Source organism: Berghia stephanieae, chromosome 13 (genome assembly GCF_034508935.2).
Source record: "Berghia stephanieae isolate SIO BIC M18660-M18661 chromosome 13, UCSD_Bste_1.3, whole genome shotgun sequence".
NCBI lineage: Eukaryota > Metazoa > Mollusca > Gastropoda > Nudibranchia > Aeolidiidae > Berghia > Berghia stephanieae.
The window spans coordinates 13,420,771-13,439,924 of record NC_088372.1 but is presented as its reverse complement, the minus strand read 5'-3'; the positions used below and the strand labels follow the sequence as shown (position 1 = coordinate 13,439,924).

The 19,154-nt window shown below is 38.2% G+C and overlaps 1 protein-coding gene across 1 annotated transcript in view; it reads right to left on the bottom strand.

The window, feature by feature from the left end:
* LOC144959205 (C-type lectin mannose-binding isoform-like) overlaps positions 1-7,845 on the bottom strand; it is a 23,934-nt gene extending 16,089 nt beyond the window's left edge. The window contains exons 1-2 of the mRNA XM_078891747.1: positions 7,733-7,845; positions 259-417 (exon numbers count right to left, since the gene is read on the bottom strand). Of these exons, the coding sequence (XP_078747873.1) occupies positions 259-417; positions 7,733-7,826 (253 nt within the window). The 5' untranslated portion in view covers positions 7,827-7,845. The remainder of the gene's footprint in view (positions 1-258; positions 418-7,732) is intronic.
* Between the last annotated feature and the right edge of the window lie 11,309 nt (positions 7,846-19,154).

The following is a 19,154-nucleotide window of genomic DNA, read 5'->3' as shown; positions in this document are numbered from 1 at the left end:
TATTTTATAACTTGCTTGCTGTGGTGGTGATAATGATAATGATGATGATGATGATGATGATGGCGGCGGGGGGCGGCGGGGGCGGCGGTGGTAGTTTAGGGTAATAACAATAATAATAATAATAATAATAATGATGATGATGATGATGATGATGATGATGATGATGATGATGATGATGATGATGATGATGATGATGAAGCAGAGGAGGAAAAAGAACAAGAACCTGAAGATGAGAAAAATAAGTGACGACCACTATACCTCTAAGACCAGCTGAAGTCTGCTCATCGCGTATGGAAGCGAGGTGAGACCCTGCGTTGGTACATAGCACCTTGGCATTGTGCCATGTTTGCACTTCATTGGAGATTTTGTAACATTTATCACTGATGGCATTATAATCAGGAGGACACAACTGGCAGTCTGGGGATGGAAATAAAACATCATCATCATAGCTTGTCGCTCCAACACCGAACCCACTCCACAGCATCTGTGGAGCAGACTCTTAGGTCATGGTCAGTGCAGCAATCGCTTTACTCACATTCTCTCACCGTACTCAGGTGTAAATTGAGTATCTGGCCGTTAACAGCGTTTCCTTGTCTGAAAAATTGTAATATCGCCTAACAGGCATCATGTCCCGTTTACATGTTAAATGTTGCTGTTGACTAGGGAACCCTTGTAAGGCGCCTTGAGCACGTTTAGTGGATATTGCGCTGTATAAAAAAAACTCAAAAAATACAATGTTGACAATGTAGGACTTGATATAATGTAAGATGTCCTTTGAAGCCCATGGAACCGAAGATCAGAGAAAGAGGGAATGGGGATACCCCTATGAAACGCAGTATGTACGGCGCCCCCGTTTCGAGCCGAAATAAGTCCCGGCAACCCTTGTACGCAGCTTCCCTGACTACGGACAGAGATGCATATACGAGATGGAAGTCGGTTTGGACGAACTCAATTCCTCGTGGGGACTGGGACGTACACTCCTCTAAGCTTGGTGAGAAGTTGCCAGGCTTTGATACCAGTAAGAGGAGTCACTGGGTGGCTGCGAATCGGCTTCGGTCGAGGAGCTGCCTCACAGCAAGTGCGCTTCATCGGTGGGGTCTTTCTACCTGTCCAACATGTACCCGATGTGAGCAAGAACCCGAAACAGTAGAGCATCTAGTCGAACGGTGTGTGTTGTGACGATGCTACCGGCGGGTTCGCGACGGTGCACGAATGCGAACCGGACTTTGCTGATTGGGTCGATCGTCATTACATAGTAGTGTGATAACCATAAGAGGCTGCTGCTTTTATCTGGGGAGCCCCCCCCCCCCCCCCCCCCCCCCCCCCCCACCCCCTTCTTTGTTTTTTACGGAGTAATATCCCCCGATTCCCCCATCAACCCTAACTAAAGATACTATAACCTGAAGAAACATAATGTTTGCAATCACTTGCAATATCGAAACTGATGGGAAACATACTAAATAATAATGGCGTCGGCCGGAGTCGTAAACGGCAACCGACTCAGCAAATTCTTTTTGAAATTAGAAAAATCACAGCATTTATAAAAATGAAACTTATATAAAACTAATTGAAAGCTCGTAATGGCTAAAAGATTAAGTAATAATATAATGAAAGTGGTGTGAAACTACGGAAGTCCTCCCCCGAAGTGCCTTCGGTTTCGAGAGCGTGAAAAGAATCAAAAAAAAAAAACAACAATTGCCTGCGATACTTGCAAAGTACTTTCTAGACCGAGGTACAATCACTGCTTTGTGAACAAGGTGGGGGGGTCAGAAAATAATCTCGACTGCACCTCGTCCCGTTGCATATGAAGCGAGTGCTCTACCAACTGAGCTATCGGGACCCCCCTGTCACAGTTGTTCACAATACTCTTCAACGTCACTTCCTTCCTAATGACACAAGGTAACTTAGTAACACTGGCTCGAAACTATCGGAACAATGGCGGACGCCCGTATGAAATAGTTCTCCGGCGAGCATAAAAACGTATCCAGAGGGAAAAAAACATAAATTTTATCATGTTTTGACTTTTACACATTCTGATCACAAGGCATATGAAAAGTTCTAGCCAGCATGACGAATATAAAGTAATGATTTTTTTTTGTTTAGAACCAAGATGACCGCCGTTGCCGGGCGGCGTGACATCAGACTACTGAATCCAATTACCTTATTAATTTTTATTTTATTAAGAACTGAATTCATCTCACTCCAGTTATATTTCGGTAGGCTTAGATAAACTTTACCTTCTAATATTAGATCATCTTTCCTTTTATAGCCTTCCCTCGAATTAATTTCTAATTAGTGAATACTTTTCGTTCTACATTCTGTCACGTAGCCACTTATTATAAAAGCTGATAGGTCTAACAGTCTACACTCACTTCTCTCTACAATCTATGCCGGACGGCCAGCCGCTCCATTCCTCATACATATATATAGTTGAAGATTTTTATCTTTTGGTAGTTTGTGGATATTTTTATCTCCACCATCAAGACGCCGGAGCTTTTACCTTTGATAGTGAAGTCTTCGACACATCAAGGATCAAACCTGAGCCCGCTGTCGGAGGAATATAGAAGTCATCCCTTCCCAACTGCCTGGAAGTGGAACCTTACAAACCTGAGCCCGCCGTCGGAGGAATATATAATCCATCCCTTTCAACTGCCTGGAAACGTAACCTTACAAACCTGATATTATATCATCATAAGTTACGTAATATATTCACATTTCTATTTGTAACTGCCACAATCACTATTCATCTCTTTTAATTAAATTTCATCTTTCTTTTTATTTCATCTTAAACAAATCGTTAATTGTTTTTCATTTAAAGTAACTAGTAAATTCTAGGGCCTCATTCTACATATCTTTATGCATAGTCGAGTAGCTCTTTACTCACTTGAGACCATGACATTTTGAAGGGGACACATATAAAGAATTGAATTTAATTAATTACATGTATCCATTTCATCTAACTTTAAAGTTTAAATTGTAACTCTTAATTGCCCCACTTGATCATATTTTAATTGAACTCCCTGTTTACAGGATTAATTTTCTTTTTTTTTTCTTTTTCATTTCTTCATTTAAATGAAATAGCAATTAACCATTCATTCTTTCATTTAAATTGAATAGTATTTTATTGATTCATTCCTTCATTTGTTCATTCATTTATATAATCATTCATTCATCCGTTCATTCGTTCATTCACTCATTTATCTAATCATTCATACATTTATTCCTCCATTCATTCGTTCATTCATACATTATACATTCATTCATTCATCTATTCACTCAGTTTTTCATTCATTCATTCATTCCTTGTCCACTTTGTTATTATATCACTCATTTCATTTTGTTGTTTGCCTCATTCATGAATTGTTTTCAATATGTTTACATTCCATAACGATTCCTTCACCTATCATCCAATCAGTCAGTGTTGTGGACACATTTTGTAACTATTGTAAATCTTACCGATATTTTATTGTTTTGTATTTCTGACATAACTGTTAAACACTCTTCAATGACAATTTACAATTGTTGAACAACCATTGAACAAGAGAGAAGTCCCAGCCACGAATTGAGTTGGTAAATATATCCTTCATTATTCTCTTTTACATGAGTTGGGCATTACATATTAACTCCAGACATCTTGAGGACGAGAGACGCATGCGCACAACCAACATGACGTTCTCTCTCTAATAACTTTTCCGCCGGTGACGTCACAGACTATGGGTGACGTCCAATCAAGGGACGCTACTCTTCCGCTAATCTCATTCCCTATAGCCCGACACGATAAGGGCTAACCCACAAGGAGACTGACTCCGACGACCCGGCACTGCCGGCCGTCCTCTGCCGTCTTCCGGTTAAAGACGTCGACCACTGAAAAAAATACTAAGAATAAAGAGAAGAGCCGAAGGACCTACCCATACCAAAACTCGGAAAAAAAAAGGTAGTGAACGTTGTATGGGTAGGTCAAGCGGGTCTTCTCTTTATTCTTAGTATTTTGTCCGTGCCCGACGTATTTATCAGGAAGAGCCGGCAGAGGACGGCAGTGTCGGGTCGTCGGAGTCTGTCTCCGGTGTGGGTTAGCCCTACCCCACTAAGACTCATATTTTGACGCCATTTTTAGGTTTCTGGAACAACTAGAGATGAATGTTTTAGTTTTCACATCGTGTGAACGTGACCAAAGAAAATAACCCCATACTATTTGATTTCAATGAGTAACGTACCATCTTAGACTCCTTCCGCACTAGGACAAAACTGTCCCGGGACAAATTTGTCCTGTCCCACGGGAGAAAACTTCTATTCAAAAGGGGTTCCGCACTAGGACAGGACTGTCCCGGGACACACCTGCGCGAATGCATTATTTATTTATTTTCACAAGATTCAAAAGTGTATTTGTAGGCAATTGCAACTCTAATAATTCACATTTTATGAATCAACATAAGATACGACATGACGATAATGATTTTTTACACTGAACAATGGGATTTGTTTACATAAGATTTATATAATCATTACATATTCTTATAGCAAGAGTAATATTATTGCTGCTGCTGCCTCTACTACTACTACTACTACTACTACTACTACTACTACTACTACTACTACTACTACTACTACTACTACTATATAATAATAATAATAATAATAATACTACTACTACTACTACTACTACTACTACTACTACTACTACTACTACTACTACTACAACCACTACTACTACTACTATTACTACTACTACTACTACTACTACTACTACTACTACTACTGCTGCTGCTACTACTACTACTACTACTACTACTAGTAGTAGTAGTAGTAGTAGTAATGGATGAAATAGAGGTTGCATATTTCTGTGGTTTACTACGTGGAAAAAAAAAGACAAATTGAAAGAGAAAACAATATTGGGTGCATCCTTTAATGACCCAAAGATTGCTCAAGGGTCAATTCCGTAGACTCTATGGTGATCTCCGATCTTATCCTAAAATGACTTTCTTGGAATCACCTCATTTTACCCAGGTGCAAATGAGTACCAGTTCGCTGATGAAAGTAATCTTTGACGGACTAGCATCATTCAAGAGGAGAATAGAAAGTCAGCATGCTTCGTACCCGAAAGGCATCAGTTGACTAAGTCACCTCGCCTAGCTCAATTTGCGGCGCTGCACTGCGGCTGACGTCTGGGTTATACCTCGTCCTAGCTAAATTTGCGGCGCTGCATTGCGGCTGACGCCTGGGTTATTCCAGTCTTCCCTTGGAAAAGACCCTCGAGAAAAATTTCCCCTATGGGATGAAAAAGGGAATTTTATTTTTTTTAAATTTAAACTGTTATCTGTCTGCTCAACGCCACAGAAACATGGATAAGTTCCGGATTTATAAGCTTAGGAGGCAAGATGGCCCATGGTTAGCGCGTTGTGCTCTGGACTCAGAGGTTCTGTGTTCGATCCCGACCGAAGCCAATTTGTACTTTCTAGAGCAAGAAAATTTACTCCAATCACTCACTCCATTCAGGTGTAAAAGGGTACCTGAGAAGCTGGGATAGTAATCTGCGATAGACTAGCGTCCTGTTCAAAGGTTTTCAAACAAATACGTTAATTGTCCGCTTCACGCTATTGAAACCGGGATAACTCCTGCACCATTGGCTACAAGGCTCTAAAGGACTTAATTTGTCTTACACTGAGTCCAAGTGGCTCAGAAGGACTTACTTAAAGATATTTTCATTGAAAATTCCCGAAATAAATAACGATAAAGATAATTGATCCCACAAGTTACCGAATAGATGTACGACCGGTTTTAGACACGTTACTGCTGTGTCACAAAGTGTGACACTTCTTAAATTGTATTTATAAACATACGTTTTTAAATTGCCGAAAATGTTTATGTTGCTATGCCTTCTGTACGTGGTTTCATCACATAGAATTATTTTTTGAATTGTTCTAGCTTTTTTATATTCAGAATTGAAATACATAAATAAATTATAACTGTGAAATTGAATGTAAGCTTCAGTTTAATATACCAAAACATATAAAATGGACGTTTCGGGTTTCCCCTTCATCAACAACACATGATGCATTAAAAACTACAGACGAATGAGATAATGTGGTAGTGGCGTTGTTAAGATGCATAAACGAAAACATTGATGGTAGGAAATGTATGCTACTTTGTGAGGAAGCGAGAATTAAAACAGAGCAATAGAAATTTATAAAAGGTGCGTACTTAATTATGTCAAAAGAGGGGAAGCGGGAAGGAACTGTGTAATGCAGTATAGAAAGTGAACTAAAATAAAGTGTGGACTATTTTTGGAAAATAAATACAATGGAATTGGAAATAAATACAAAATATAAGGGATGTAGGTATTAATATATTAGTGGCATTAGCAGCAGCAGAAGCATCAGTAGTATAGTAGTAGTATGGTAGTAGTAGTAGTAGTATAGTAGTAGTAGTAGTAGGGAGTAGTAGTAGTGTAGTAGTAGTAGTAGTGTAGTAGTATAGTAGTATAGTAGTATAGTAGTAGTATAAGTAGTATAGTAGGGATGCAGAAAATAAAGATAGGCATTTCAATTTTGACACGGCGCCGCCAAGTCTGGGACTTTTTTGTCCTAGTGCGGAAGACTGCTATATATTTCTACTATCACAAACGATATGAACACGGGACTGGGACAGTCCTGTCCCGTTGATTTTGTAGCATTTCACAACGGCTTGGGACACAACGGGACTAATTGTCCCGTCCCAATAGGTGCGGAAGATTTCTCTAAATTCTATATGTTACAGATTTGGGACAGGACTGTCCCAGGACAGTCCTGTCCTAGTGCGGAAGAGGGTTTAGTTTTCACATCGTGTGAACGTGACCAAAGAAAATAACCCCATACTATTTGATTTCAATGAGTAACGTACCATGACCATGACATTGGATATATCGAATACTTTGCATTTTGAATATTAAATAACTGAAACTCTCCAATGTATAAAAATGGACATGTCAAACGAATGGTGATAATGAAAATTATACTATCTACCAATACGCTTCAACAGTCGTAACGTCACTTCCTTCCAAATGACGCATGGTAACTTAGTAACACTGGCTCTAAACTATCGGAACAATGGCGGACGCCCGTATGAAATATTTCTCCGGCGAGCATGAGCATAAAGGCGTATCCAGAGGGAAAAAAAACATAAATTTTATCATGTTTTGACTTTTACACATTCTGATCACAAGGCATATGAAAAGTTTTAGCCAGCATGAAGAATATAAAGTAATGATTTTCTTTGTTTAGAACCAAGATGGCCGCCGTTGCCGGGAGGCGTGACATCGGACTAATGAATCCAATTGTGATCTGAAACGTGTTTGTGTGTCAGATATTTAATAATTTGAAACAGCGATTTATACCGAAGATTGTCAGATTAATAATGACTGTTGTTTATATAACTTTGAAAAATGTTATCTAAACATTAAAATTACACACATCTTTTTAAAAAAGGTTTTAAAAGTCTTTTCCAAAAAAATGGCTGAGTGGCTCAGTGGCTAGTGCGACTGCTTGCTAATATCTCTCTCTCTCTCTCTTTCTCTCTCTCTCTCTCTCTCTCTCTCTCTCTCTCTCTCTCTCTCTCTCGGCCAGGCGGAAGGTGCCGAGGCAGGTTTGGCTCTGACAGCGCGATTTTATTATTCTCTGTTTTGGTAATCTGGCACTTCTTCATACCCGATATTTCCCATCATTACTTCTTATCCTGCACGATTTGAACTGTAACTTACCAACATAAATGAGTTTCCAAGAAACCACGAAGATAACAAAGAATAATGATCCTTGAATGTTCCAAGCCATTCCAGTGTTGTTGTGAATGTCCATAAATGTCGGTTATAATTTCATCTTTCTGGGAAAAACGTGACACAACAAGACCAGGTAAATAACTAGATATTTTTAAAATATTTTAAGCGTATTTTAATGAACTTCCATGTTCAGTGCGATTCAATGTCCTTAATAATATATTTCCCCGAGAGGGTAATATTGAAAACAAAATTGAGCTTTTTATATGGCGCAATATTCACTAAACGCGCTCAAAACGCTTTACAGGGGGGTCCCGACCAACAGCAACACGTAACATATAGAACGAGACATGACGCTTGTAAGGCGATATTATAATTTTTTGCCGACACAGACAACGCTATGAGCGGCCAGGTACTCATTTTACACCTGAGCACGGTGAGAAAATGTCAGTAAAGAGCCTTTTCCAAGGACTCAACTATGCGCCGAGCGAGGCCCAGGGCCTTCCGATCCGAAAGCGAGTGTCATACCACTAGCCCACATAGCCGCATAATATGAAACCATATTTCAACGCATAGAGTACACATACGTACCCAAAAGACCGCCGTTTATTAGAAAAATAAAACAATAAAAACTTAAACTTTCATATAGATAGTATGCAGATGACGTCACTCAGACCTTTGTTATTGTTTTTGCCATCCGCGTTTGAGTTGTTCTCACTAAACTGTATTAACCAGACTATAAAAGTTCATGGTTACACAGAGTTTGTGTGTTGGTCCGTTATACTTCCGGATGGCAATGTTGTGAACTCCTTGGCCAAGCGCATTCTATCTATATAACAACTCACAAACGCGGATGGCAAAAACAATAACAAAGGCCTGAGTGACGTCATCTGCGTACTATCTATAGAGTAAGTAGTATTCATTACATTTGCCCAAAGCACTATACTATAAATAAAAAAAATGAAAATAAAAATAAAATTCCCTTTATTCATCCCCAAGGGGAAATTTGTCTTTAGGGTCTATTCCAAGGGAAGACTGGAATAACCCAGGCGTCAGCCGCAGAGCAGCGCCGCAAAGTGAGCTAGGGCGAGGTGACTTGCTCAAGGCCACACAACGCAGCGGCGGTGATTGAACTCGGTACCTTTCGGGTAGGAAGCAAAGACCGTACCGCTGAGCCACGCGGCCCCTTACAATATGTCGGAAGCCAACAGCAAAACCTAATTTGTAGGACAAGTCATGAAGCCTGTCAGGCACTAACATATTATTATTTTTTAATTCGACATAGACAATGCTTTTTCCAGCCTGGTGGTCATTATCTGATTTTTAAAAAAATAAAAAACAAACAAAGAAACAAAAACACACCAAACAAAAAACAGTGAGCTTTTATTTCGCGCAATATCTACTAAACATGCTCAAAGCGCTTTACAGGGGAGGGGTTCCCTATCCATCAGCAACACTTAAAATGTAGGACGAGACATGGCGCCTGTTAAGCGATATTACAGGGTTTTTTTCCCAGACAGATACACGCTGTTCGAGGCGAGTTTCTCATTTCACACCTGAGTACAGTGAGGAAATGTGAGTAAAGAGCCTTTTACAAGGACTTAACTATGCGCCGCTAAGAGCGGATCTCGAACCCAGGACCTTCCTATCCATGGCGAACGCCATACCACTAAGCCACATAGCCGCACGAGGACAGAATTTGAGTAAAGTGTCTTTCCCAAGGATTCAATTTTGTTCCTCTCATTACCGTTCCAGGACGAGCGTCATCACCAAATGATCACATTGCCGCACATACTAACTCTTACATGATTTTTGTCACTGTCAACAACCAGGTACTCATTCACACCCGAGTCCAAAATTGATTACGAACAGCCTTATCCAACCATTTTTTTTGGTTTCATTGTCACCCATCCGGCCACTGACCACGCTCAAACCTCTCTTGTCTTCCGTGCGGCTATGCCGTCAAGTGGTATGACATTCGCCTTTGGATCCGAAGGTCCTGGATTCGAGTCCCGCTCCGAGTGGTGCATCGTTGAGTCCTTAGAGAAGGCTGTTTACTCACATTCTGTCGCCGTACTAAGGTGTAAAACGAGTACCTGGCCGCAAACAATGTAATCTCTGTCTGAAAAAAAAATGGAATATAACCTAACATGCATCATGAATGTCCTACATGGTAAATGTTGACTTTTGGCTTGGGTCATCTTGTGAAGTATTTTATGTACATATAGATAGTGGATTACGTTTACAAATGCTCTAGTTTTAAAAAGATAAGATAAGATATACTTTATTAGACGAGATAAGATGAGACAAGAAACCGAGTATCATCAACAACCAGGAATATTTCTAACAGCACAATCAAATATTTATGATTATCCTACTGACAAAATTCCTATGGCACAATCCCAGTATTATCTTCACCAAAATATTTTTTTATCAGCACAATCCGAGTACCTACACAAAAATATTTTAACAGCACAATCCGAGTACCTACACAAAAATATTTTAACAGCACAATCCGAGTACCTACACAAAAATATTTTAACAGCACAATCCGAGTACCTACACAAAAATATTTTAACAGCACAATCCGAGTACCTACACAAAAATAGTTTAACAGCACAATCCGAGTACCTACACAAAAATATTTTAACAGCACAATCCGAGTACCTACACAAAAATATTTTAACAGCACTATCTGAGTGTTAGATTAAAATTGATTTTGCGGCTATGTGGTCTTGTGGTGTGACACTAGCTTTCGGATTGGAAGGTCCTGGGTTCGAGCCTCGCTAGGCCCATAGTTGAGTCCTTGGAAAATACTCTTTACTTACATTCTCTCACCGTACTCGGGTGTAAAATGATTACCTGGCCGGTAACAGCGTTGTCTCTGTCGGAAAAAAAATGTATTATCGCCTAACAGGCGTCATGTCTCGTTCTTTATGGTTCGTGTTTGTGTTGGTCAGGAACCCTTTGTAAAGCACTTTGAGCACGTTTAGCGGATATTGCTATATAAAAGCTCAACTTATTTTTTTAAGGTATAGCATGAGTATTATCTACAACAGAATAAATATATTAACAGCACAACCCGAGTATTATCTACACAAAAATATTTTTAACGGCACTATCTTAGTATTGTCAACAAAAAAAGATATTTTTCACTGGTATAATCTGAGTATCACTCACAGACAAAATGTTTTAAAGAACAATCCGAATATTATCGACAGAAGCAATAGATTAAAATATATTTTAAAATCCTCATACAAAATATATTCTAGGGTTCTAATCTGAATATTTCTACAAAAATATATTTCAACTATAAACCGAGATACTATCAACTTTTTGCTCAGCTGAAAGGTTTCTGAAAAGTGTGGAGTAGGCATTTGTATCAATAATGACGAGAACCGTTGGTTATGGAGAAGTGACAAAAACGTTTGTGCAGAATTATTTTCTTTTAAAAAGAGAAGGATTATATAATTTTATTGTTTCGTTTGTTTTGTCGATAATTCATTGATTCGATTTTGAACAAACCTATTCATAGTTGAGGTGACGAATCGATAGAACAATAATTAATCTTGTTTCAAGATCGAGTTTCTTTTGGACTATAGAATTTCTAGCATCATCAAGCCGTCAACGTACAGGCTTTTGTCTGTTTTCGCTTTCTCTTGAATGAATATAAAAGTTTTTAAAAAAAGAAAGAACAAAATACCAAACATGGAACGTTTCGAACTCAAAACGGTCCAACACACAAAACTATATGTAACCTTGAACGTTTATAGTCTGGTTAATACAGTTAAGAGAGAACTACTCATAAACGCGGATGGCAAAAAGCAATACTAAAGACCAGAGTGACGTTCTATCAGAAATCTGGTTAATACAGTTTATTAAGAATTATTCATAAACGAGGATGGCAAAAAAAAACAATAACAAAAACCCGAGTGACGTCAACTTCTTTTTATCTATTGCTAGAGCTATTGATTACAACTCAGAAACAAGTTTGATTCCCCGTGATCTTCTTTTAATACGATTTTTTTGGGTTAGTATCAGGCCATGACTTTCCGAAGGTCACGGCCACCCATAGCCATTCAATAACCTGACACTCACATTTAAGTCAAAATACAAGACGATAAACGCCAAAAGAAGGGAACGTGAGTTGTATTCAAAAGTTCAAGTTCAACGTCTTTATCTGCAAATGGCGGATTGCCCGTAACTGTAGATTTTATACAAGGGAGCGATCTATAGATAGTTCGAAGATGATGTCACTCAGGGTTTTGTTATTGTTTTTTTTTGCCATCCGCGTTTATGAGTAATGCTCACTGAACTGTATTAACCTGACAATAAACGTTCTTGGATACACATAGTTTTGTGTGTTGGTCTGTTATACTTCCGTATGGCAATGTTATGAGCTTCTTAGCCAAGCGCATACTATCTATATTCATGTTTTCGTCCAACCTAGTCATCAATCTCATGATTTATTGCTGTCAAACGATTGGACATTACTTAACAAATGCAAACACGCTGCTCTGTTTACAAATATTATAAACATATCCATGTGTCAAGCTGAACAAAATGACAAATCGTGATGGTAGATATTTCAAAAGCTGTGAACACTTTTCACTAAGTGGGTCACTTTGAGCACATTTTGCAATGTGACCAATTACCTCGAGCACATGAAAAGTTAATATAGATCATGCCCATTATGTAGTGACTTTCTCCATTATTGTGTTACTGAGTTGAAAGATAAATGTTTCATAGTTGACCAAAATTTTGAGTGTTCCATTCCTTGATGGTTCTTCGGAAATAACTGTTTTTTTATTTGTTGGTTCTGTGTGTTGGGGTTGTTCAACCAATGGGGTAATAGATAGTATGCGCTTGGCTAAGAAGCTCACACCATTGCCATTCGGCTCGTATAACGAACCAACACACAAAACTAGGTGTAACCATGAACGTAGTTATTTTTGTAATAGTAGTGGTAGTAGTAGTAGTAGGAGTAGTAGTAGTAGTAGTAGTAGTAGTAGTAGTAGTAGTAGTAGTAGTAGTAGGAGTAGTAGTAGTAGTAGTAGTAGTAGTAGTAGTAGTAGTAGTAGTTCTAGGAGTTGTAGTAGTAGTAGCAGTAGTTGTAGTAGTAGTTGTTGTTGTTGATGTTTTTATTGTTGTTGAAATGGATAGAGGTATAGAATGTTCCTTTCACGACAACTCGTGTCAATATTTATACCCTTGATACAGGTCAGGCACTAGACACGGCCCATCAAAACGAGACTACATGTTCACATCCTCCACCTAATAGGATTCAGTAGTCTGATGTCACGCCGCCTGGCAACGGCGGCCATCTTTGTTGTAAACAAAGAAAATCATTACTTTTTATTCTTCATGCTGGCGAGAACTTTTCATTCCCTTTTCATATGCCTTGTGATCAGAATGTGTAAAAGTCAAAACATGATCAAATTTATGTGTTTGTTTTTTTCCTCTGGAAACGCTTTTATGCTCGCCGGAGAAATATTTCATACGGGCGTCCGCCATTGTTCCGATAGTTTAGAGACAGTGTTACTAAGTTACCATGCGTCATTAGGAAGGAAGTGACGTTACGACTGTTGAAGACTATTGGCCATCAAATAAGGAAGGAAGCTATCACAGACATTTATAGGCGGTGCCCTGACACTTCTATTTTTAGAAGAATAGATACTATATAAAATGGAATTGGAAGATAATAAGTCGTGGCGTTGTTCTCTTTTCCGGGTTCAAAACTCTTTGGACGTGTGTCGTAACCAGTTTTCCGAACTATGTATAAACAATGAAAAGGTTACACATTGATTCATAAATGGCATGTCTATTTTAGTAGCAGGTTGTATAGGCAGATTCTTGTGATAACGAGGCGTAAAAGAGAGAGGATGGATGATCTTTATTAACGACCAGCATTTATTAAGGCTAGAAAGTATGACGTCATCACGAAACCAGAAGATGAATAACACAATTTATGTTTACCCAGTCCTCCGGAAGACTAGTTTTCACACACATATAGAAACACACAAACACACAGAGAGAGAGAGAGAGAGAGAAAGAGAGAGAGAGAGAGAGAGGGGGGGGGGCGATTCTTGTACCGTTTGTGTTTTAAACTTGAATAGCCTTCAACAGTCATGACGTCACTTCCCTCATAATGACGCATGGTAACTTGGTAACTGGCTCTAAATATCGGAACAGTGGCGGACGCCCTTATGAAATATTTCTCCGACGAGCATAAAAATGTATCCAGGGGTAAAAACATTATAAATATGATCATGTTTCGACTTTTATACATTCTGATCACATGACATATGAAAAGTTCTAGCCAGCATGAAGAATAAAAAGCATCCATTTTCTTTGTTTAGAACCAGGCTGCTCGCCGTTGCTTGGCGATGTGACATCAGAATAGTGAATCCAATTATAAATTAAGATGTAAATTTAACATAACATAACATAATATATGGCACAGGGCGAAATAGGATAAAATCCCTTGAATGCCCTTAATATTAACTGTAATGCTAGAAATCTATCAATTGAAAGATTCCAATACTAACAATACACGTGGTAAAGATAGTTTATCAACGTAGACATACGCATGTATGTGTGGTGGACAAACATAATCGGGACACGCAAAGCACACACACACACACACACACACACACACACACACACATTTTACATTGCAATTAGTTTTGTTTACAAATGGATCAAGTTCTGTATACGGCTCAACTCCGTGCGCCTTCACTTCATGTACCGCATCGATAGGAGCTGCTTTGCTCTTTGTTTGATCACCTCTCATGTGTTGTTTTGTTTGCGTGTATTGCTTACGGTGGTTCATTGCTAACTTTGTTACTATTGTTTTCATAATTTGAAGTTTTGTGTTTGTTAAGTAAATCTTGTTTTGAATAATGGCTTTGAGCTTCCAATGTATAATATTGTTGTTTTGTATGTAGTTATGTTGGTTTTATAGACGCTGTAATGAGATAAGGATGATGGTATTTGAAGAGGAGTGAGTAGTTCGAGTGAGTAACTTAGCAACCGTGGATACATTTGAAATCAGTCTTAATTTCAATGCATTAAAACATTATGTTCCCTGTTGTATTAAATTGTAAAGATGCATGTGTGCATTGTGAAGTAAATTTGTTATGAGATCATATTATTATAAGATCCACAGATATCTATTAATGTTTATTATAATATTTGTTCGAGCAATGTAAACCACTAAAGATTTTCCTTTTTGCGGACAATAACGATTTATGACTATTATTATTTTATACAGTTTTCTTGCACAGGACAATGGCTCTCTTTCTTGCGGTTGATTTTTGTGCTGCTGTCATTTGAATTACTTAGAATAATATGTCTGATGTGGTTTGTGTATAAATATTTGCAGCAGAACACCCTTCAGTAGTAATGTATATTATAATAACAGAGCGCTGTATGGTGAGAAGCTCATTAGAACTCTGCTGGTTTCTCTTATTTTTCGCATCTTCCGAATAGGCTTCAACGGTCGTGACGTCACTTCCCTCGTAAGGACTTAGTAACTTGTTCTAAACGATCAGAATAATGGCGGACGCCCTTATGAAATACTTCTCCGACGAGCATAAGTGTATCCAGATAAGAAAAAAATTATAAATCTGATATTTTTTTTTGACTTTTATACATTCTGATCACATGACATGTGAAAAAGTTCTAGCCAGCATGAATAATACAATACCGATTTTCTTTGTTTAGAACCAAGCTGCTCGTAGCTGGGCGGACGTGACATTGAATCCTATTGAGTTTTTTGGGTTAGTGACGTCATTGTATTATGAGCACATAATATGACGACACAATTTAATTCTTGTGACTTAGAAAACAAATGTTTACTGCAGCTGATAACTAATCGTCAAGAAAATTAAGCGGACTGTGCTTTCGTCACGCTACTGTAAGTGTGACCAACCTCCTGAAAACGGTATTATGTCGGGATAACTAAGATCTGTAAACCGAATTCATAGCCAAAATATCAGTCTCGGATAGAGTTAATATGTTTCACTGAGAGATGGATATAGTGTTTGAGAACCAAAAAAAAAACCCCAAAATTTCATATTTTTTATCAGATTGGTTTTAATTTGACTTTTGAGAATCTAGATTATCGTGACATATTACCGTTTTGAAGGGAAGGGTCACAATTGGTCCTCTTTACTTGAGCGGTGCAAAAGCCTGTTATGCCAGACGTCAGTGAAAACTTTAAAGAAGAGGAATTTTGTTTTCAGGGCCAATCCTTCCTCGATGACATCTTACCCAACAGCTCTGGGTGGGGATCCTGACCTCCCATAGTGGGCGGGGAGGTACAATCTGTGTCTTCTATCCCCTTATATCTATTTTCCAACATGCTTTCTGTCTTTGTCTTGGAATGAGATTACTTGGCCCTGTTCGGAGTCCTGGCTGGGAGGGAAACAGTCGAATGCATAGTTATTGTTTTGGGAGATATTTTTTCCTTGTAAATCATCTCTCTTTTATGTATCATTATATTTATTTTTAATGTATAATGTAAGCATTTGAGTGTTTTCCTCTTTGTTGGATTTTGTGCTTGTGTCCGGATGAGACTTAAAGGTGATCTCAAACTAAGTACATTGGTGGTGTGTTCTTGGATTCTACATCTGATCACTATTTGTTCCTAGTTCCCCTTTTGTCTTACTTTTTCTTGGGTGCTTTAATTGTAATTCCAGAACTTTTTACTATCCCATTTTCTTCCTTTTTACTGGCGCTGATATAACCTAAATGTGTTGCAAGCGCCGTAAAACCCTTAAAAAAAACAAAAACAAAAAAAAAACAAAAAAAAAAAAAAAAAACCAACATCTGATGGTCGGATATAAAAGTGTTTTGTTGAATACTCCTCGCGTTTATCAGACCTCGGGGATACCACAAGGGCAAAGGTCACTCAAAGAAGCCTACAACATTCGGTTTGTTGAAAGCAATCATTTTTTTTTTTTTTTTGATGAAGTCATACTAAGCATTCCACGATTTTTCTACAACAGATCAGAATAGAGGGCGTAAGAAATATTAAGTCGTTTATTTTTTTTTTTAGTGATGTATTTGTGTATTTATTGTTTTCTTTTGTTGGCTGAATAAGGGTTTTGAGCCCGGAACGTTCTGTGTAAGGTTGTATTTTGTTCTTTTTAAAGAAGCTGTTATATTCATTTTTATTTTTTTATTGTTTTTATTGTGATGTGTGCTATTCCATTGTCTTACAATAAGAGAGAGAGAGAGAGAGAGAGAGAGAGAGAGAGAGAGAGAGAGAGAGAGAGAGAGAGAGAAGAGAGAGAGAGAGAGAGAGAGAGAGAGAGAGAGATTGAGAGAGAGGGGGGAGAGAGAGATTGAAAGAGAGAGAGAGAGAGATAACTGGCAATGAATAGATTCGAACCCGTGTTGCACGAGTAAGCACGCATCGCTTGGTCAAGGTAGAAGTCGAGTATTTGTGGATGAGTGGAGTAACCCACAAAATACGGTACTCTGAGGATCCATCAACATATCTATAGATAGTATACACTTGGCTAAGAAGCTCATAACATTGCCACACTGAAAGTTTCTTTTTTATTACCACGTTTCCCAATTCTCCAGAAATATGACTCATGCAAACGGAGCAGAAACACCCAATCGAACGTTTTCCCTCCGCAGACAGCCACACCAACAAATAGTGCATCCAACCTGTGTACTAAGAGTAAATTATTTCTCAGCCCTTGTCATTTCCTTTCGTTTTTCGAGATGAGGAACCAGTCTCATACATTTACAGTCATATTCAAAAGGAGGTGGGACGATGCTTTAACCCTGAGTTTGTGCCTCGGGCTTTTAATATCTGAAGCCCTCGAGTCCCTAAAGATCTACAATAAAACCAAAACGATAAAAATAAATCAAAATCAGAGGACAGAAGGGTCAGCAAGAATCAGTGTTGACCGTTTGACCTACCTGACCAATGATGTAAATAAATGAAGCCACCCACTCTGTCTATTTGTGTTTATGCTGTTTAAAAAAAAAAAAAAAAGATTTTACGGCGCTTGCGATACATTTAGGTTATCCCAGCGCCAGTAAAAAAAACGATAGTAAAAAAAGTCATAGTTTTAAATTGAAAGCACACAAGAAAAAGTAAGACAGAGGGGAATGGTTCAAAAAGGGAAAAGTTGTAGATTCCAAGAGAACACTATCACCTAAAAGTAGTATCATAATACACAAGCACAGAATCCCACTAAGAGGAATACACTTATAAATGTTTACGAACCATTATAATTATATATTTGAACCAATAAAAATAATGATAATAACGATATATAACAGGATTTACAAGGAAAAGATATCATCGCCCGAAACAATAACTATACATTTGACTGTTTCTCTCCCAGCCAAGGACTCCCGCCAGGGTCAGGACAAAACTAAGTAATCTCATTCCAAGACAAAGACAGAAAGCAAGTTGGAAAACAGATATAAAGGGATAGAAGACACAGTATCAGTAAGTGCCTCCTTGCCCACTATGGGAGGTCAAGAACCTACCCGAAAAGAGCAACTGGAAAGTGACAGAAAAAAAAATGTCGAGCCTTCTTTATTGTCCTGTCTTCTTTCTGCTCGATCTTCCACACCATAATCATCATCATCAACCGCATGCACTCACCTTTGACAGTTATAAAATATAGAGAACAACTCAAAGTATTTCCTCATTTTATCTTTTTTTTATTTTCATATATTATTTAGACTCGCTCACTCTCTCTCTCACTCTCTCTCTCTCTCTCTCTCTCTCTCTCTCTCTCTCTCTCTCTCTCTCTCTCTCTCTCTCTCTCTCTCTCTCTCTCACACACACACACACTCTCAGCGTCCAATGAAGTTATTGAAATAAGAATGAATGCATCCAGCAAGATTTATTTGAAACATAAAAATATTATCGACGCATATATTATTATAAAAACACTTTAAAAAAAATAAATAACAAACTGCGACAACCATTCGCTTTTTCAAAGTGGTGGTTTTACATTCAAAATAATAATAACAATAACAATAATAACTTCTACTCTAAATTGAGACTAGAAAGATCAAAGGTTCCTCCCAGTATTCAAAATGAAAAGTAATTTACGAAATGTTTGTTTTTAAGGGTTTTACAGCGCTTGCGACAAATTTAGGTCTTTTCAGCACCAGTTAAAAGGGAAAAAACTAGATAAGTCAAAAAATTCTAAGGATATATATATATAACTAAAAGCATACGAGAAAAAGTAAGACAAAGGGGAATTGGCTCAATTAGGGAACAGATGTACCTATATTCCAAGAGCAAACTATCAATGAGCTTAGTTTGAGATTGAGATCACCTCAAAGTCTCATCCAGGCACAAGCACAGGTCCCTATTAAGAGGAACACAATGAAATGTTCACAGACCATTATATATTTAAGACAAAAA